At 45.0% G+C, this 21,434-nt stretch overlaps 1 protein-coding gene across 1 annotated transcript; it reads left to right on the top strand.

Annotated features, from left to right (window-relative positions):
• The first annotated feature begins 400 nt into the window (after positions 1 to 400).
• On the top strand, positions 401 to 12,187 carry LOC121284099 (collagenase 3-like). Its single transcript, XM_041199179.1, has 9 exons — positions 401 to 600; positions 1,390 to 1,538; positions 8,308 to 8,433; positions 8,960 to 9,121; positions 9,739 to 9,865; positions 10,486 to 10,619; positions 11,078 to 11,237; positions 11,330 to 11,433; positions 12,087 to 12,187. The coding sequence occupies exons 1-9, from the start codon at positions 449 to 451 to the stop codon at positions 12,185 to 12,187; spliced, it is 1,215 nt and encodes a 404-aa protein (XP_041055113.1). The 5' UTR covers positions 401 to 448.
• Positions 12,188 to 21,434: the final 9,247 nt, after the last annotated feature.

Below are 21,434 nucleotides of genomic sequence, written 5' to 3'. Positions count from 1 at the left end.
CAAATCTGAATCATTCTGTAGTTAACAGAATGTGGGATGATACATAATATAAAAGGCTCAAGGACAGAATCAGAAGCAGAAGTTACTCTCTCAATCTTCAGTTGAGAACAGAAAGATGACGTGTCTTTGCTTTTCCTTTTTGTTTGTTCTACTTTATGTAACATTTTCTTCTGCTGTTCCACTGCTTTCAGAAATAGAGAAAAATGAGGACTTGCAGTTTGCAGAGGTACTGTGCTGAATGCAACAACAACAAAGAAACAGTTAAATTAATTTAAACAGATTAATCTTTCTTCTTTCACAGACAAAATCAAGATTAATAACATTAATACATTTTTTCTCAAAGGCTTATTTGAACCGGCTTTACATGCTTGAAGACAGTTCACCAGAGTTTGCGAGAAAGACCAGAAAATTTGTATCAAAGAGTTTCCTATCCAACAAGATTAGGAAAATGCAAGAATTCTTTGGCCTTGAGGTAACTGGAAATCTGGATTCTGCAACTTTGGAAGTAATGGAGAAACCTCGATGTGGAGTCCCTGATGTTGCTGAATATAATCACTTTCCAGGAATGATGAAATGGAAAAAGAACAAAATAACATACAGGTAGTATTGTCCACGGTATTTCATAACATCATTTCCGCAGTTGATTGGGCGAAATTTTGCTGGAAAAGTAAAAGTGTGTTAACGATGTATGCTGTTATTAATTCACAAATCGGTCAGCAAGTTCAGGGGATGAAGAGATTTTGAGTTGCGAACCTCCTGAACTTGATGCTTGATTCTCAGTACTTCGCCATTTGCCTCATCATTATTTTAATGAATTTGCTGGACTTTGCAGATGAATTGTCCATTAAAGTTTAAGGCTGGTAATTAAGAGTTTAAGTATCCTGTTCATTGTTAATTCAGTGCCAATCATCTGTATCCCTAGAAAGGAACAATTGAAACTATTCAGCCTCATTCACCCCAGCAGTAAATTCTACTTATAGATTTAAAAATGCTAAATGTATTTTTCCTTTTTAAATTCATACAATCCCTTTGTTTCTCTCTCTCTCTCTCTCTCTCTTAATCCAACCCTATTTTCCTTCCTTTATTTATTTCCTGTACCCGATTTGACTCCAATTCATTGTCCTTCTCCTCCGTTCCTCTGTCCCTTTCTCAATCCTAAAACTCATTGGTAATGGGGATGGATTTGTTGGTCTGTCTGTTCACTGAGGTCCCAGATTCCCCACTGCCTTCACTGTGGAATTATCATTTCCAACAGCATAAGAAATTCCTGAGCTGAAATATGCTGGAAAAAGTCTAACTAATGACAAGCTTTGCGAGATGTCCTGCTCCAGCAAGATTTAGTCCATTACATTTCGTGCAAAATCTTACTTTCTGTTTTCTTCAATAAAGAATTTTAAACTATACACCGGATATTCCATCTACTGATGTGGATACAGCGATTTCGCAAGCTTTGAAGGTTTGGAGTGACATCACACCTTTGAAGTTTAGAAGAATCTTTGAAGGAGAAGCTGATATCATGATCTCATTTGGGGCTCGAGGTACCAAAAACAATCATTCACACTATTGCTGGTTTCAGTGTAAACTTAGGAATCAAGATCTCTTGTTACTTTGTGAACAAACTTACAGCAAAAGAACAAACTATGAATGCAGTATTCCACTGGAATTCTATTTATACTGTTTATTAGTTTATTAGTCACGATGGTTTAATGGTTGTTTGATATTGTAGGCCATTCACAATTTAGTAAGAATGAAAGTGAACACACACAGTAGATCTAGTAATATTCTGAAAATGCATTTAATCAATTTTTGCTGGGATTAGATTTCCAATTTGTTCAAGACCTTTGAGGGAAGAGGGAGGGAGAGCATGCAGTCATTGTCGTCCATGCTGGGACCAACAATATTGGGAAGAGAATGCAAGAGATTCTCTGTTTGGAGAGAACTAGGAACCAAATGAAAGAACAAAACCTCAAGGGTTATAACCTTTAGAATTTTACCCAACCTACGTCCAGATTCACATTAGGGATACATTGATTAAGGAGGTGAACATATTGCTGAAGGAGTAGTGTGTGAACTGGCACCCATACTGGGATTGGGAAGAAATGTACCATTGGGACCAGCTCTACCTGAACTAGGCTGAGAGCAGGCTGTGACCAGGTCCTAGAGGAAAGGATAAATAGGATGGTCAGAAGCTCTTTAAACTAAGGACTTTAAATGGAGGGAGAGATCAAGTGGAAATGGTAACAAATAATAGTCAAAAAACAAAGTAAAGAAAAGACAGTGGAGTAACAGTCAGAAATTGTGTTAGGCACTACAGGCAAAGGGAAAACCAAAAGATGTGAAGTAATTAAATCAGGAGAGAGAATTAAGAGATGCATGTGAGTAAAACATTGAAGCGAAATTAGGATGCATGGCTCAAATAAATGTTTTTCACATAAACACATGGGGCAGAATTTTTTTGCGTCCGTTGGTGGCAGGCATGTTTGGCTGCGTGAGTGAATAATATGGCAAGAAGGGCAAAAATCAGTTTCACAACATCATGAAAGCAGTTTGCAATCGTCCATTCTGCCCATCAATGGTGGGGCTGCATTTTCTGCCATTGGACATCAAGAACTTAATTATAATACATCTGCATATTATTATAAACCCTGCTCACTGGAATCATCCCCCCCACGCTGAATCATCCAGGCACATCGGTTCACAACTGTACATAAGAGACATGCACCTGGTGAGCTGCACTTCACTCAGGACTTTGAGGTTTGTTTGCCTACCTTGCTTTGGGCAGCACTCACAGTCATCAGCGCCAGACTTTGCAGATAGCATCACATCACTTTTAGGGGGACTCACGAGCAGGTCTCTGCCTACCAGACCAGCCATAACGTGGGGGTGGCTTTTCAACATCTGCAGGTTTGGGGAAGGGGGAGAAATGGCCTCAGGCAAAGGAAGAGGCAGCGGGGTGAAGACTTTACTGGGGAAGGAGGGTATCCCAGGGTGTGTGTGGGGGCACATGTTGATCTGTGTAGGTGACTTCTCGGCCTTTTGGCTAAGATAAAGTGTAGTCGTGAAGCGATGGCTATAACCAGTCAAGCCCCATACTATGGAGTATGTAACACCATTCGGGTGGCGGTGAAGGACAGCGAAGGAGGAGCACCCATGGACCAGGCCTTCTTCATCAAGCAGATCCTGTTGAAGGCGTGTGGATTTGAAGCAGAGGAGATCTACTCCCTGCAAGACATACCTAGCGCTGGATTTTTCGATGTGACTTTCAAGCGTGTGGCAGCCTGCGTCAAGTTCCTAAAGGTGTTCAAGGAGAAGAGAGACCAGCCGGAGATGAAGATCCTGATGGTGGAGCCGCTCTTTGCTCTGCCGTTGCAACGGGACCGTGTGGTAACTGTGCATCTCTACAACGCCCACGTCCCTGTCACCGAAGTGTTCACCTTCCTCGACAGGTACGTCGACAAGTTTGGGAGCTGCACCGAGGTTAGAGACGCCTTCAAGATTTGGACAAGCAAACGCCAGGTTAAGGTCATGCTCAAGACCAATGGTAAGGGAACCATCTTCCACCCTCCTTCCAGCTTCGCTATCGGGGGAAGCCTTGTCTACACTGGGCAGCGCAAACTTTGTCGCTCCTGCAGCAAGTCTGGTCATGTGGCGGCCAACTGCAGCGCCGCCCTCTGCAAGAACTGCAAACAGGAAGGGCACCAGACAAAGGACTGCAAACAGACTAAGTGCTACAACCTGTGTGGCGAGGCAGGCCATCTCTACAGGACCTGCCCCAAACTCTGCCTCACTTATGCACAGGCAGCCAAAGCCAATAAGGGGGAAGCAGATGAAATGCTTCGTGTCACTACTACCAAGAACACTTGCAGCACTCCAACCACCAAGGCCCCCTGTGAGAACAACGGGACAAAGGAGGACACAGAGAGAGACAAGGTGTAGGAAAAGATTGAGGCAGCAGACAGCCAATCAACTACACTGCCCCCTGAACCTCCCACTCCTCAGGAGAGTGAATCAATGGAGGAGGAGGAAGTAGGAGAAAATCAGCAGGGGGAGTGGCAGCTGTTGAAGGGAGCCAAAAGGAAGAATGGGCTAAGAAGGGACCAAGCCACTTCCCAGACAAGTGGCAAGAGGTGTCTCCCATCCGACATGGATGGCAAAGGCAGCTGCTCTTCAGATGAAGAAGTGCAAGGGGGGCATTTACAGAAGAAGCGACAAAGCTCTAGGGAGTTAGAGGACAAGACACCCAAACTCCAGAACATTGGAGACAATGAGGAGAGCAGCGCACCCCAACCTTGCCCACAACCCGAAGAGGCCAGCGCACCCCAGCCCCAGGAATCTGGGAGCAGTGAGGCGCTCAGCGCACCCCAGCCCCAGGAATCTGGGAGCAGTGAGGCGCTCAGTGCACCCCAGCTCCGGGAAGCCAGGAGCAGCAACGCCCCAGAGGGGGAGAGGATCAGAGAGACTTCTCCAACAGAGGACATTTCAAATCTCATTCCTTGCATGAACCCCCAGATGCCACCTGAGTGGAACATCTCCAATGGGGAGGTTCAGGACCATTTCCTCAGTCCATCCAAAGTGAGGCAATTTGTGAACACTATGGGTATGCAGGAGCAGACTAAAGGTCTGGGACTCTCATAGACAACAGTTTGGTAAGAGACTAAATGCTTTAAAATGGGTGTAAAAATTGTATCCATAAATGTGCGTAGCATTAAATCTACTATGCGATGTGTTGCGACCTTGGACTCCCTTGCCAAGGTCAGTGCAGGAGTGTGCGATACCGCACCTTAGCTCCTACAGGCAATAGTTACGATGGTGGTCCCATGGGCCATCGATCTGGTCGGGAGGAAACGACTCTTGTTCCTCCGGCCTGGGTATTCTGCTGCGGGGAGGCAACTTCACCGTCTCCCAGGTTAAGGAGGTGGTGGGCGGGCGCCTCCTCGTAGCAGACGTAATGTACAAGAACGCTCCACTCCAGTTAATTAACGTGTACAAGGGGCCGAGCGGCTGGAGGTTTCCCAGCAGCTCCCACTGCTGCTGGCGACCTCCAGGCCGGTCATTCTGGGCAGTGACTTCAACTGCATCATCGATGCGGCTGGATGATCTGGCAGGGCCGACAGCAGATTGGACGCTATGTCCAGATCCCTGATGGAAACAGTTAAGGATGCCAAACTGCACGACGTGTTCAGCAACCCTGCAGATGGACCGCAGTGTAGATACACCTGGTCGTGGCCAGATGGGTCCATCTGTTCCAGGATAGACTTCCTGTTTGTGTCCCGTGCGTTTGCAGTCAGATCCATCGACGTCAAGCTGGTGTTCTTCTCTGACCACTGCCTCCTACTGGCTGACTGTCACTTAGAGGAAGACCAGAGGGTGGGCAGGGGGGCGTGGAAGCTAAACGTGCAACTGCTGACCCCAGAGAACATTGAGGAGCTCAAGAGGGATTACAAATGTTGGAGAACCGTGAAATCCCTCTTTGAGTCTCTGACACACTGGTGGGAAGCGATCAAGGGAAACATCAAGAGGTTTTTCATCCTCAAAGGCACCCAGAAAGCTAGAAAGGAACAGAGGGAAATGTCCTGACTCCAGAAAAACAAGCAGAATCTGCACCGGCTGCAGTCGATGGGAGTCAATGTCAAAAAGGAACTCCAAGAACTGAAGAGCCAGCAAGTCTCACTCTTTGCCTCGGAGGCCTCCAGGATCATCTTCCGTTCCAGAGTCCACTCCGTGGAGCAGGATGAGACATGCTCACGTTTCTTCTTCCAAAAGGTACACAGAGAGATCTCTGTGATCAGCAGCCTGAAGGAAGAAGATGGCTCAGTAAAGTCATCGCAGTCCGACATTTTGAGGATCAGCAAATCCACCTTGACCAGACCTGCACTGTGCCGGGCAGGAAGATCTCTGACAGCCTTGTGCTGCTCAGGGATACGATTGCCTATGTGCAGGACAGGGGTGTGGATACCTGCCTCATCAGCCTGGATTAGGAGAAGGCCTTTGACAGAATATCACACACCTACATGGTGGATGTGCTCTCCAAAATGGGGTTTGGGGAGAGAATTTGCAATTGAATCCAACTGCTCTACACTAACATCAGTAGCGCAGTCTCAATCAACGGGTGGGAATCAGATAGCTTTCCTATTAACTCTGGAGTCAGGCAGGGCTGCCCTCTCTCCCCTGTCTTGTTTGTGTGTTGCATAGAAGCCTTTGCTGAGTCGATCAGGAAGGATCCAGGCATAAGAGGAGTGACGATCCCAGGCAGCGGAGGCACTCAGGTCAAAGCCTCCCTGTACATGGACGATGTCGCTGTCTTCTGCTCGGATCCCCTGTCGGTGCGCAGACTGATCCACATCTGCGACTAGTTTGAACTGGCCTCGAGAGCCAAGGTAAATCATGGGATGAGCGAGGCCATGTTCTTTGGGAACTGGGCTGACCGATCCTTTGTCCCCTTCACCGTCAGGGCTGGCGGCCTGAAGGTGCTGGGGATATGGTTCGGAGGGACTGAAGCATGCGTTAGAAACTGGATGGAGCGAGTATCTATGGTGCAAAGAAAATTGGGCATGTAGGAGTGATGGTCCCTCTCCACTGGGGGTAAGAACCTGGACATCAGGTGTGAGGCACTCTCGCTGTTGCTGTACGTGGTGCAGATCTGGCCCATTCCATACTCCTGCACGATGGCGATCACCCCAGCCATCTATCGCTTTATCTGGAGGTCGAAAATGGATCTTGTCCGCAGGGATGCGATGTACAAACCTCTAGATAAGGGGTGAAAAAAAACATGCCCAACATCGCCCTCATACTGATAGCAACCTTTGTGTGTGGCTGCATCAGGCTTTGCATAGACCATTGGTACGCAAACATCAAGTGTCACTATGTGCTGAGGTTCTAGCTGACCCCGGTGTTGCGAAGGATGGGTCTGGCCACGCTGCCGCGGAACGCTCCAAGTAGTTGGACTGTGCCATACCACCTGTCCCTCGTGGAAAAATTTATGCAGCGAAACACCTTTGACCACAAGTCCATCAAGCAGTGGTCAGCACGGAATGTCTTAGAGGCCCTGCAGGAAAAGGAGAGGGTGGATCCTGTGGGATGGTTCCCCGAGCAGACTGTCAAAGTCATTTGGCAGAATGCCTCATCGCCAGAACTTTCCAACAAGCACCAAGATGTAGCTTGGCTGGTGGTGAGAAAGGCCCTCCCCGTCAGATCCTTCCTACATGCCAGGAGTTTCACCCCCTCTACGTTGTCCTCGAAGTGGTTGTGGTGTGGATGAGACCATTGTTCACCTCCTTGTGGATTGTGCCTTTGCAAAGAAGGTCTGGAGAGAGATACAGTAGTTTCTGTCGAGGTTCATCCTGAGCAGTTCTGTGACACAGGACTCTGCTCTACGGGCTGTTCCCAGGTACACATACCGAGACAAACATCAACTGCAGCTGGAGGATCTTCAACTTGGTGAAAGATGCTCTTTGGTCCGAAACTTGTTGGTCTTTCAGCACAAAGAGTTGTCCCCGACCGAGTGTTGCAGACTGGCACATTCCAAAGTCCCGGACTATGTGCTGAGGGATGCACTAAAGCTTTGGGCAGCCGCCGCAAGGGCGCAGTGGGGAAAGGTCTCTGTCTAAGACCTTTCTGCCACAGTGCACTGAGGGGCTGGGAACTGTTGAGAGCCCCTCGGGCTGTACACCTCAAAATGAATGTATGTATTGAATACTAATTGTATTATAAATGTATTGAAGCACCTCAGAGTGCAACATGATGTATGTTGATAACTCCAATACCATTGTCTGATTGTCTGTAATGACCATATTGAAATTATTGTAATATTCATTGATTGTATTGATGTACCTCATGATCCATGTGTAAAAGTTGAATCTGATTGTATTTTTGTGATGGTGATCTTGAAATGTTTTGGAATGTTCTTCCAGATATTTTATGAAAAAGTATATTTTTCAAAAAAAAGCAACCTATTCCAATTCCAATAAATGAATCTCCAGGTCACCAATATAGTACTGGCTCAGAGGCAATGAGGTGCAATGGGCTGCTCATGGGGTTCCCACAGCATGTTTAAGGGGCCAGCTCCCTCATTGTGGACAATTGAACTTGACATTCCACTGCAGGATTGGTAACTTGGGTGGTGCATTTAACTAGATGGTCGCTCGATAGGTAAAATTTGTGGTAGCATCCTTTGGGCAGAAAGAAAACAGATAAACAATGCAAATTTGTTACTTTGTGTTTATTTACCTTAACTTGTTACATTTGCATATTGTCAGCATTCACAGATTCTGAATTCACTTTGATGATTCTTTGTTTTATTATTTCCAGAACATGGGGACAATTATCCATTTGATGGAGCTAATGGATTACTGGCCCACGCTTTTCCTCCTGCAGCAGGCCTTGGAGGAGACACTCACTTTGATGAAGATGAAACCTGGACAATGGGATCAGATGGTACAAAAATTGACCAATGTTATTAATTAGTGGAGAAAATGTGAACAAACTAATAGGATGTTTCTAGTTGGAAAACAATTCATGTAGCTATTGGCTAGTGATGTTAATTTTGAGAGTATTTTTCCCTTGTGATATATTAAAGTGAGATTCTCTGATGCCCACATAAGTGCAGCCTTAAGAACTACAATTTAATTTTATGTCACCAAGAAATGTCATTCGATTATAAATTTGTTATAGCTTTTCACTGTGACTCATATCTAGTTCTAAGTATTTGTCCAGTTACATTTGGTAATAAATTTTGGGAAAATATTTAAAATGTTTAAAGTTATTTAAGGTATGGACCATTCACATCTGAGATAAAGGACAGAGCATTTACACGACATCGAGAGTAACAGTTTATATTCCTGTACATACCATTAGATTAATAATACTTAGATATTTAGCTATTGGTTTATCATCACTTTAAGTAAGCACCAAAGGGGAATGAGTTTTAACATTTGCTGCTTTGTGACTGTGTTTTATTTAGGATATAACCTGTTCCTTGTGGCTGCCCATGAATTTGGCCATGCACTGGGACTCGCTCACTCTCGTGATCCTGGGGCTTTGATGTACCCCACATATACATTTACAAGTATGAATGAGTTCAGCCTTTCTCAGGATGATGTGAATGGAATCCAGGCTCTGTATGGTAGGTTAATTCTCAGATAAAGGCAGAAATATTCCTTCCTAAACAATTACTGACCATATCATAATATCATATGACATTATTGCATATAAAGAATGAATTAGCTTTATAAACAGCAATTTATTCAGAATAAGCTAATTGCTGTAAATTAAAATATTAAATTTTACTGGTGTTGTGTTTGACTGACTGTGATTGGACATTTTGATTGCACATGGGGCTGAAACACTCGGAGCAATCTTTCAATGCTTGTACCTTTATCTTGTTTATAATTTAAATGATGCTACAATTCTGAAATTAAATTCAGAAATAAAAAATCTGCAGTTTTCCACATTGTAGCACCCACAATCTGACTCAGAAATCTATTTCAAATGTTGCGTGCTCTTTGTTTGGTTCTTGACATCAAACCTGACTGTTCAGGAAATGGAACGTGCACATATCAGGTTTATTGCAATAATAAAAAGGACATTTATCAAAGACTCAGCTTCCATGAAGGATGCATTGAAATGCAAATCTTAGAGTTAATGTACTTTAATTAGAATTGGACTCTAGTCTGGGATTACTGACATTGCCTTGAATAGTATTGCTACATTGTTTAATAATATGTGGTTACTTCACATAAGGTGCAACAGATGAAATCAACCCAAAACCCAGACCACCACCATCAAAGACACCAGATAAGTGTGATCCTGCTTTGTCCTTTGATGCAGTTGCTAGTCTTCGAGGAGAGATGATGTTTTTCAAAGACAGGTATAAAATATGTTGAACATCGCACAACATTTTTATTAGTACAGTTCCATATTGGAAATGTTTTAACAAAAGTATTTCAGTATTTTTTTGGTAAACCTTCCCGTCTTTTTACCTTCTAGTGTTAGGTATGGGGTCTTTTGTCTGCAGTTCTCCACATGTCAGGTTTCTGCTCCATTGAGATCCATGGAAGTGATGATGATGATTGAAATCAAAGTGCTTCATTGGATGTGACAAGAATGAGTCCAACCTGGCTAACCTGGGATAGGTTCCAGTGACTGGTTATGAAGTAAAAACACTTAGCAAGAGCTTGCATTTATATCATGTCTTTTATGATCTCAGGATGCCCCAACGGGCTTGAGCGACAATGAGTGTCAGCACCATTGTATTGTAGGAATAGTATTCACAAAGCCCTGGAATCAGAAATCTACCTGCTTTTTTGGCAAAGGAATATTTTCAGGCATGTGATGTACCTAGAAAAGCATGTTATTTGAAAAACGATTTACTAATGTTGTGTTACAGAAAACTAAGCATGAAAACACTATTTGGTGGTATGTGCTGAGAATTTATTTCAGCAGTGGCTTACTTTTGATATATTCCAATAAATCTTTGCTATTCATTAGGTTTTTCTGGAGGAAACATCCACAACTGTCTGAGGTTGCATTGACTTTACTTAAATCATTATGGCCAAAGATTCCCACAGGGATTGATGCTGCGTATGAAAACCTGAAGAGGGATTTCCTTGTTGTTATTAAAGGTTGAGTACTGTTACTTTTTGTGCTAAAGAACAGAGGTATTTTCTGGGATAACATAGTGCTGGTAACAGCAATGCCACAGTGAAGTGGAACATGGTTTTCTGGAACTTGGGTTAAATTCACATTTTTAGCACACATATTTCAAGATTGAAACTGAAGACAACTTGCTTTTGAAACTATAATCTTCCTTAGGATTATGCCGGTAGTGATGTGTTATGTTATGTGCAGTGGGCTGAGTTTCATCAAGCAGAGCCAAGAAGAGACAGAAAAGGACCTCTCTAGAACTGCAGCTGTTGCAAAAAGAAATCAATGTGAGCGCAAGATTAGGAGAGGATTGGAACTAGGTTGGCTGTCCAGCATCTTAGTTAAGAAATGGTGCCCATATGAGGGGACACTGAGGCTAAGAACAAAACATATTTATTAATATAAAGATGGTAACGTAATTTCTATAACCCTATAGGGAATAAATACTGGGCCATCAATGGCTATGATATCATGCCAGGTTACCCAAAGCAGATCTATCGATTTGGTATTCCAAGATCAGTCAGGAAAATAGATGCAGCTGTTCATATCAGGGAAACTTCAAAGACTTTATTCTTCGCAGGAGACGAGTACTGGAGGTAATGGTTCATTTTTTATATAAAGATTCACGTTAATATTTTTCATCACTGACATGTCATTGTTGACATAAAGTATGTGTTTATCCTTTCAGTTATGATGAAGGAAAACAAGCTATGGATGAAGGTTTCCCACGCCTGATAGCAGATGACTGGCCAGGACTTCCTCCAAGAGTAGATGCAGCATTCGAAGAGCATGGTAAATTTTAAAAAGCAAACAATGATTGAAGTATTGAGATAGTCAAAGTATTTAAGTGCTCTTTTCCAATGCAAAGGTAACATTTAACTGACTTTGCATTGAAATAAATGCACATTTTCTTTTTGTTCAGTAAATACTGCACAGGGCTGCTTAATGCTCAGTAAGTTAATACAATAAGTACATGAGCCATACAGACCATGAAGTTCCTTGTTTGATCCCTGGCCTGTACAGGGATGTCATCTTAGGTTAGACGATACAATTAGGCAGTACAATTATGTTCAATGTCTCTGGTTTAGGCACAGTAAAGTCAATTAATATTTCTGTTCCTAGTGGCAATTTAGTGATCCCTACTGGACATGTGTGTTTGCATGTGTGCGTTGAGTGTGTGGGTTGTCAAGTGGGAATAAATTGGTCTTTGATGCCAATGATGGTGCAGTACACCCATCACAGATGATGCAAATGCTACATTTCTTTGACCATTTAATTTTATGGCTTTTACAAAAATGAAAGATCTTCATGTGATCAATTTGTGTTGAACTTTGACTCGGAACTCTGGAGTGGAGCAATTCATTTTATTTCTTGTGCATTATTTGGGTAGAAGGGTAGAACTAAGGGTTTGAGTTGAGGGTTATCTTTTATATTTTGTTTTTCAGGATCTATTTACTTCTTCTCTGGACCCGTTCACTTTCTGTTCAACATCAGAGCACAACGAGTACTTCAGATTTCCAGAATCAACCAATGGGTGGGCTGTTAGATACATGCCTTACAAAGCTGATAGCCCCTCGCCATTAACTGATTGAACACAACTCTACCAAAAATCTTGATTTATTGAATCTTCAATAGCTAATAAACCATAATAAACAGCTTATAAAAGGTCTTGCAGCATGGCTATTTTAAATGGTTCTATATACTATTGTATTGAGGAGCTATTGCAACAGATACACTGTTTGAAATAATTTAATATAATTCTATTTTTTTGTACTTGTCATTTCTACATGTTATTTATTGTATTTCTATGTGACATATTTAGTTTACAAAATAGTTTTTAACAATTTGATATTTACACTGCACCTCATGGGCAGAATTTGTCAAATGGCAGGCGGGCGTGCACCCAACCCGAATGGGAGTGAAATAGTGCACGATGATGTTGGGTGGGCATCCTGACGTCATCGTGCACGCTTGCGATATTTTGCTCAGCTGGCGTGTGGGAGAGGTGGCAGCGAGCCTGCTAACAATTAAGAGGCCTATTAAGGGCTTTAATCAATTAATTAAATTTAATCTTTTGCTGCCCATCCAACTGTTTGGTTGGCGAGTGGACGAATAGGTCAGGTGACTTTTGTATTTTTAAAGAAACCTCATCCACAGGTGGGAATGAGGTTTTGGACAGTAAATAAAAAACCAATAAAGATTTTTAAAACTCATTTTCCACATGTTCCCGTTCATGTGACAGAGTCACGTGTGGGGGGACATGATTTCCTTATTTTTGAATTCTTTATTTTTCAGATTAAAATCTTCAGTTCCCTGAGGCAGCTCTGTGCCTTCAGGGAGCTCTCACTGAGCGCACCTCTGCGCGTGCGCACACTTCAGCGCTCACGCTCCTCCCACCCCCACCCCAGCACCACTGAAGTTATCAGCGTGCGTTTCATGCTGGCTGCCCGCTAATTGGCCAACCAGTGTGAGATCACGGTCAGGGCCCAATCGCGGTTGGTGGACTGTTGCATGGCTGCTCCTGGGCACGCTGGCCACGCCCACTCGACAAGGGGAAAATCCTCCCCAATATGCATATGTGGAAAATCTATGGTTATGTTAATTTAATATTGAATTAAAATACTTCTTTATGTCATTATGTGTATTTTTGATGAATGCTAACTTTGGCAAAAAATTGTTTTAATGAGTAAAAATGTGTTGGAATATTGGAAATTGCGCCCCATCATTTTCAACTTTTATATTGCAAATAAAATAAAATGGAATGAAACTTAATTTACTAACTGATACCAAATGGTTTGTTTCACATGTCATTTGATTTTTAATGCATTTTGTTGTTTTAAAGTTAAATAAATGTGAAACTACTTTTAAAACATTTTAAAGCTTCTATTCAACGCATTAGTTTTTAATTTGGGACTACCAGAACCTAGAATCCTCAGGGATCCAGAAATTATCAGGTTTTTATTGCCTATTATCAGAATTCTGTATCTCTTTGTTTGTTGTCATCCTTGCCCCCTTCTAGATTCAGGACGCCTCCCCCCCCCCCCCCGCCCCGTCCCCTTAAGGTCCAATGGCCAGTGGACCTCCCTTCCCCCATGGCCTCTCCCCCGACATCCCAATCACCCATTATCCATCCCCCAGGCCTTCCCTACCCTCCCCGCCCTGAGGCCCCCAAAATGTATCTTTCTATCCACTCCTGGGACTTAGGCTCTGTCGTCTTCATGAAGTTCCACTTCTGTCCATGGCAGCTTCTGGCGCTGCATGGTCTAGAGAGCTGCCGGCCAATCAGATTGGCCAGCAGCTCTCTAAGGCAGGACTTCCTCCTGAGCGAGGGGAGAAGTCCCGCCTGCAGCCAATCGATTCTCATTCGAGTGTGAAGTGACCGCGGGGAAGGCAGTGTCGTCAGGGATGTGTTCACCACCGACTCTTCGGATGGCGGGATGGGAAACTCCACCATCCGAAATTTCCTGGCTTATGTTACTGACCCCGCACCCTATTCCCTTCCCTAAAGGGCATTAGTGAACCAGATGGGTTTTTATGACAATATTTTCATGGTCACTATTACTGAGGCTAGTTTTTTAATTCCAGATTTATTAATTGAATTTAAATTCCCCCAGCTGCCATGGCAGGATTCAAACCTGTGAAACCAGAACTAGGAATTCAAATATATTTTTAAAAGTTTTCGGTCTCTATGGGGATTGTAACTATTCCAGTCAAAATAGTCCCAGTATCTTGTTTCTTCTTGTAACTATCATTTGTCTCCTTTGGTATCATCATGGTGAATTTGATTGGCTTTAATATTCTTTGTATAGATACTAAAAACTGCACACAGTACTCTATCTGCTTGCATACTTTCAAAGAATAATGTATTTGGCCCTCCGAATTTTCTTTTCATCCACACACTTGTGCTTTTCCATTAAATGTATACTCTCATTCCTTGTTTTCCACTCAAAATATATTACTTCACATATATCTTCATTAAGTCATAATTGGTGGACACAATAGCGTAGTGGTTATGTCACTGGGTGAGTAATACAAGAGGCCTGGCCCAATGATCCAGTGACAGTGAATTTAAATCTGCCATGGCAGTGGGAGCATTTGAATTCAGTTAATTTAATAAAGCCTAGAATAAAACTGCCAGGTTGTTATTAAAATCCATCTGGTTCACAAATGACCTTTCAGAAAGGAAATCTGCCTGGTGTAAGGATTATGCTCTTCCACAGTGTGTTAATTTAGTTTGTGGGAGTTAGAATCTGTAGGAATAATGCCATGCTTCAAAAAAAGCAGCTTGCATTAGTTTTGAACTGTGACATAACTAGAGCTGCAGGAATTATAACCCTAAAGAAATGAATGTCTTCATGTACAGGAGAATGCTGCTCACAATAACACGCCCAGGATTGGACAAGAGCTGTATAATTGTGTAGTGCAATGTATATGGGGAGTTCTAATTGGCAGCCTCAGTGGAGCCAGCAAGTTGCCAGCATAATAAGGATTCTCTGGGTAGGAGGTTTTGTATGGTTAGAGAAGAGAACAAAGCATGAAAGACACAAGACGAAGAAACAAGACAAAGGAAGCTGGAAACTACACAAGAAATTTAAAAATTACAAATGAGTTCTGCTATCCAAATATGACACGGGAAGTATATAGCTCATGTTGCTCTGCAAATTGCTGACTGAATTTTACCTTCAGGGTATAATTTTGCCCTTTTCTCTTGATGAATCTGTTCCATGATTCACCTTTATGTCATGTTCAATCCTGTTGTAAGTAAGATATGTGACTCCAGACCCTCAGCAATGCAGTTGAATCTTAGCTGCTCTCTGAAATGGCAAGCTACCCAGTTGTACAAAAACCCGTATGCTTGCAACAACTCACCACTATCTCCTCAAGTGCAATTATAGATGGCAATGAATGCTGGCCATGTCAGTAACACCCAAAAACTGCTCATGAATAAAAAGAAAATTGATCTGCTACCACCTACTCATTCTGCTAACCTCTCCATCCGCTGAATCTTTTAATGTCTGCCTTGCTATTCATCAAGCTTTCTACTTTTATGTTGTCAGCAAAATCTAAAATTACTGTTTGAAATTTACAAGCCAACAGCGGGCAGGAAAGCAGGCAGGTGGACCCATAAATTTGTGCACTATGCTATCTACGGCACACTGGCCGTCGTTCCACCCGTCCCCACCACCACGATTTTACAGGCAGCCAGGGAGGCGTCAGGTGGTTGCCTGCCCATGGCCTAATTGAGACCCTTAAGTGGCCAATAAATGCCCAATTAATGCCCTCACCCCCCCCTTCTTCTCTGTTATAACAGGTCGCAGGAGAGGCCTGCACCCAGTGTATGGCTTGGCAGGTTTAACCCTAAGGGATGCAGCTCAGTGAAAGCGGGGGTGGATGCCTCCTCCTCGGGCATCCATTGTCAATTAGAAGCCCTCCCTTCCTCCACACTTTCATGTACCCATGTCCGCCCTCCCACTCCTGCCCTCCCCCACATGTACCCCCCCGCACCTCCCCAATTAAAACAGGTGAGCTGGCTAAGTGGAGGCGGGTTCATCTTGGAAATTTATGCTGAGCTCTGGGGAGCCCACCCTCAGTGTAAAATCCAGCTCCATGTTTCCATGCTCAAGTTTCAATCAACTATATAAATCAAGAACAGCAACACTGAATCCTAACGCAAACCATTTCCAATCCTTTTCCAATCCGACTACATTCAATGAGCTGGACACTTTTATAAAGGGAGAGAGAGTGTGGTGCAGTCAAACCCCTTTGGCCTCCTCTTATTGAATTCCTCTGTTGGTTGTTGGACTTGGCCACATCTCCTCTTGAATGCCAAAGTTGCAATGCCATTGCAGCACTGATGATGCCAACTGCCATGCTATGCTGTGTGAGGGCAGGAGGAATGGGGCAGCATTCCTATGCCTGTTCTCAGGTAAAATAAAATGATGTGGGCATGAAAGCTCTGCAGCCCCACCCACCCACTATGTTAACCCCTCCAGCTCACAGCAATCCTGCTGAACACTGTGTGGGAAGCTCAACTTGTCTGAGCTCAGTGGCTGAGTCTCCCAAAATTTCATTATCAGTCTGCTTCTTAGGAAATTCTGCAACATTTGCTTCCAAAGCCTCTTTGGCTTCATTTAGCTGATTCTTCAGCTATTTGCCAGACAGTTAGCTTTACCGAGCTGGCACTGCCTTGGAGTTTATTGGAACTCCTGTTTCCTGGCTGTATCCAGCTATACGTAAATTCCAGGGCTTCTTGTGAGCCCTCTTTGATCACCAGGACTTCCCTTGAGTCCTCTGTGATCACCTGGGCTTCTCCTGAGCCCTCTTCGATCACCAGGGACAGAACCTTGCACTCAGCTGGCGGGCGTGTGCCCAACATCAATGTGCATTCTCGCGATATTTTGCTAGTTGGGTGTGTGAGAGAGACGGAGGTGCCCCTGTCATTAATTAAGAGGCCAGTTAAGGCCCTTGACACACCAATTGTCTCTGAGTTTACATGGCCCGTGCAAATTTTCAGCCATCACACGGGCAAAATGGGCCGGCCACAATTTGCAAAATCTCATCTATGGGTGGCATAAGAAGGATCAGCAGCATTGTCAATGTGAGTAGTGAAGAGTTTTGGAGATCGTGTGCTGTTGGTTGATTTTGTGAACTGGACAGCTTCATCTCGCTTCAGAGCTGCATTCTGAGCATTTCTAGGCTTCATTTGAAGAATCATTGTTGTCTTCCAGGCCCCCGGAGGATTCAGACTACGTGGGCCCTTCCAGGTATCAGACAGCCCTCCCTTACCCTGGTAATGGGGATTGTGGTCTCCACTGGAGGCACTTCCTCTGAGGAGGAAAGAGAGGGGCAGAAGAGAGAGGAGGTCAGGTGTCACAATACTGCTTCCAGGGGAGCGACCTGTGGGAGGAGAGGCGCAGACACAAGGGGGGGCAGGGCCAACAGGAAGTCCAAGGAAGAAGGGGCCACAGAAGATGCCACTATCCTGCTACCGCAGTATGTCCGAACTGCAATGCCAAAGGAGGCTCCGTCTCTCCAGGGACGTCGTCAGATGATCAGGCCTGAGATCAGTTTAGACTATGTGGGTGGACACCCCATGCCAGTGGCTCTGAAGGTCACAGTGGACCTCAACTTCTATGCCTCCAGCTCTTTCAAGGGGTCAGTGGATGATCTTTGTGGAGTCTCCCAATCATCTGTCCAAACATGCGTCAAGCTGGTGACAGACGCTCTGTTCAGGTGGGTAATGACCTTGATTCATTTCAGTAATGATGAGGCCAGCCAGGCTGAGAGAGCCGGAGGCTTCACAGCGATTGCTGGCTTCCCCCATGTCCAGGATGCAATCGACAACACACATGTTGCCATCAAGGCACCAGCAGATGAGCCTTTGTCAACAGGAAGGGCTTCCACTCCATGCGTGTTCAGATAGTGTGTGACCATTGGCTGCAGATTCTTCAAGTCTGTGCAAGGTACCCAGTCAGCTCCCATGACGCTTACATGCTGAGACACCCCCAGGTGCCGGGGCTGTTGAGTGCTCCAGCCCGACTGGATGGATGGCTGCTGGGTGACAATGGCTATCCCATCAAAAGGTGGCTTATGACACCACCCTGCCACCCAAGAACAGAAGCTGAGCAGCGGTACAATAGGAGCCACGCCTCCATAAGGGTTGTGGTAGAGAGAGCAATAGGTCTTCTCAGGATGTGCTTCCGATGCCTGGACTGTTCAGGGGTTGCACTTCAGTATCCCCTAGAGCGGGTGTGACTGATAGTGGTTGCATGCTGTGCCCTCCACAATCTGGCGATGGCAAGGGGGGTCCCAGTGAAGGAAGTGGATGTTGACACAGCTGTGCAGGCAACAGATGATGAGTCCAGTAGTGAATCTGAGAACAAACACGGTGAGGAGAATGCTGAGGGCATGGACGCTGACCTGGGCAACCTCCAGGGAGGCAGGGGCACCCGGGGTGCTTTGACCCAACGCTCCTTCAGCGAGCCGACCAAATAAGAACCACCACAACATGCCAGGCCTGCAGGCTCTTTACTCGATCCCTGACAGGACCATTTCCTTGACCAATAACACACACTCTGTGCCTTTGCAATAAAGTTTCAGGAGACACATGTTCATCATTACATAATGGCCTTCCCTGCACCTACAGACCAAAGGAAGCCTACAGAGGCCAATTGCACAAAATAACATCTCATTTAGTTGTGAATGTGAAACACACCTGAAATGAACATAAACTGGTGTTCTTTATCACACCATTAAAAAAGTTAAAACAAAATGGGGGAGCAAAATATCACCCGTGATAAATCTGTCTTGGGCTTAAGGTGCTTTACATTTATGTTTGCGGGTTCTATGTCTAGGTGCTCCCCTCTCACTGGCATTGGCATTGGAGACTGCCTGCTGACTCTGCTGTCCTGTTGGCCTTGATAACCTTGGTGGCCGTCCTCTGGCCCATGGAGCCTGTGCTGCCCCCGCCTGGGAGGGAGCAGCCAGTGCCATGGATGGCATCTCCCCAGTTGCGTCAGCCTCACCAGATACCACGGTCACTGTTGGAGGAGCAGAGGAGTTGCTGCCATCATCCGGAGCGCCCTGAGAGAAGTCCACAGAGACAACGGGCAGCTCGTGCGCCAGCGCAAGGTTGTTTTGGACCTCCTTTCTCACCATTGATGGATGGGCACTTAGCTGAGATACTGGGTGCCCAATCCATCTCCCACAAAGACACTGACCAGCTGAGGCCATTGCTGGTGTGAGGGCTTGCAGGTCCAAGTGCATCCCCAGGGACCCCTGATTGTGTCCCTGGAGCAGCCTCTCCATGAGCGTTGTCACTGAGGAGGCATTGTGCTCGGCCATGAGGGTCAAAGCAGTGGTCATGCTCCACAGGCACTCTTCCCAAACAAACACCATGGCACACATTCCCTCTGCCAGATCCTCCCGCACACCCTGCTGGACTTCCAGCATCTGCTATCTAATGGATGAGTCCGGAGGCCCATCATTAGTCTTTGACTGAGCATTGTCCTGGTCTCCAGCAGTCATCTGACTGCTCGTGTCCTGGGCAGTCTCTGCCTCTGCCTGTACCTCAAGCGACTGTGAAGTGCCCTCACCAATGTGCACCGAGATACTAGACGGCAATCTTATGCCCAACGAGCTGCTGGTATCTGCGCTGGTGCCTGCTTGACAGAAAGGGTGTGCATGCTCAGTATGGTGGTCCTCCAGGGTCAGGGGTGGGTCTTTAGGCTCCTCATAGTGACTGCCTGCTGGTGAACCTAAAAGGGAGAAGAAGGACATGTCATTAGTTTAGGGCATCACACTAACACTCTGGTGAGACAACAGGTATCTGCATCATGGCGCCCTTGTCTTTTTATTATCAATGGGGACTCCAGTTTCGAGGCTCACATCAATATAGAAAAAACAGAATAATGGTTGCAATAGCCGACATTCTCACCTCAGTGCACTGCACTCTTACCTCCCTCTGGCTCCTCAATCTCACTGCAGCTGGTTGACCTAGGTGCATGGCATCTCTCAAGCTCCAGTGCCTCCTGCTCATAGCGCATCAGGATTAGGAGCTGTGGGGGTCCCTAGCCAGTCCACAATCTCTAAATATTGTTACTGGATGTCTTCTCCTAAAAGAACAGAGGAGCATCGATTAGTCCACTCTGTACCTGCATCGCCTGGCCAACCCCATCTGAGGAACACCTGGCAGGTTTCAGCCGATTTGTGGCCTTTGAGCTGCAAGGCACTCAGTCCCTGCAGCCAGGGCTCACCCTCTTGGCCAGCTCTGGCGTCGTTCACAGTTGCCACTCACACCCTGACACCCCTCAAGTCCACGGGGAGGGGTGACGGCCAGCCCTTAACTGCTCTGCAAAGTGACCTGTGCCAACACGGTACTCACCCGTCCTGATCACAGCAGATCATTGAAGCACTTCCGGCACTGCACCCATGTGTGCCTCACCATGCTATGGCTGCTCACTCTGGATGCTGCCTCCTCCCAGGTCTTTTTGGTGAGGTGCGGGGTCCTCCTCCTCCCATCTCTGAGGACTAATACTGGCGAGTGTATCTTCCCTTCTTTTTAACTTGATTTCTGCTGTTCAATCCTATTTTATCCTCATCGCAGTTTGTTGTAGGGTGGCCAAGTTGTGCTGTTAATGATAGAGTTGATCCGCAGACACTTCTTGGGTAGAAACATTAAATTTATTTACAATATACTCAGCAGCAACTACACGTGTGCTTTCAACTCCAACTTCTCTGCATTGACTGCTGAGGTAGCCCGCGCTACTCTCCTTTGGTTACTATAGATCATGTGATCTTGCCAAACAAGTATTATTCTTAAAGGCACATTGCACACTAAATAAAACCATAATTACTATATTTATATAAATTGTAAACAGTTGCAGTCCAGCATTGATCCCTGTGGCACACCACTTGTTACACCTTGCCAACCTGAAAAAGACCCATTTATGCCTACTCTCTGCTTCCTCTTAGCCAGCCTATCTTCTATCTATGCCAATATGTTACCCCCATACCATAAACTTTTATTTTCCACAATATCCTTTTATGTGGCACTTTATTAAATGCCTTCTGGAAATCTAAGTACAGTGCAACCACTGGTTCCCCTTTAGCAAATGTAACTTCCTCAAAGAACTCCAATAAGTTGGTTAAACATGATTTCCCTTGCACACAATCATGTTGACTCTGCCTGATGATCTTGAGCTTATCCAAATATCCTGCTATAACTTCTTTAATAATAGCTTCTAAAATTTTCCCTACAACAGATGTTAAGCTAACTGGCTTGTAGATTACTG

Source organism: Carcharodon carcharias, chromosome 11 (genome assembly GCF_017639515.1).
Source record: "Carcharodon carcharias isolate sCarCar2 chromosome 11, sCarCar2.pri, whole genome shotgun sequence".
Taxonomy (NCBI): domain Eukaryota; kingdom Metazoa; phylum Chordata; class Chondrichthyes; order Lamniformes; family Lamnidae; genus Carcharodon; species Carcharodon carcharias.
Note: the sequence above shows the minus strand (reverse complement) of the source record. Positions and strands in the feature narration are given on the sequence as shown.

Coding starts and splice junctions, on each gene's coding strand:
- LOC121284099 (XM_041199179.1), top strand. CDS start 449: ATGCAAGAATTCTTTGGCCTTGAGGTAACTGGAAATCTGGATTCTGCA. Junction 8,434..8,959: donor CTGGACAATGGGATCAGATG/GTACAAAAATTG, acceptor TGTTTTATTTAG/GATATAACCTGTTCCTTGTG. Junction 10,620..11,077: donor TTTCCTTGTTGTTATTAAAG/GTTGAGTACTGT, acceptor ATAACCCTATAG/GGAATAAATACTGGGCCATC.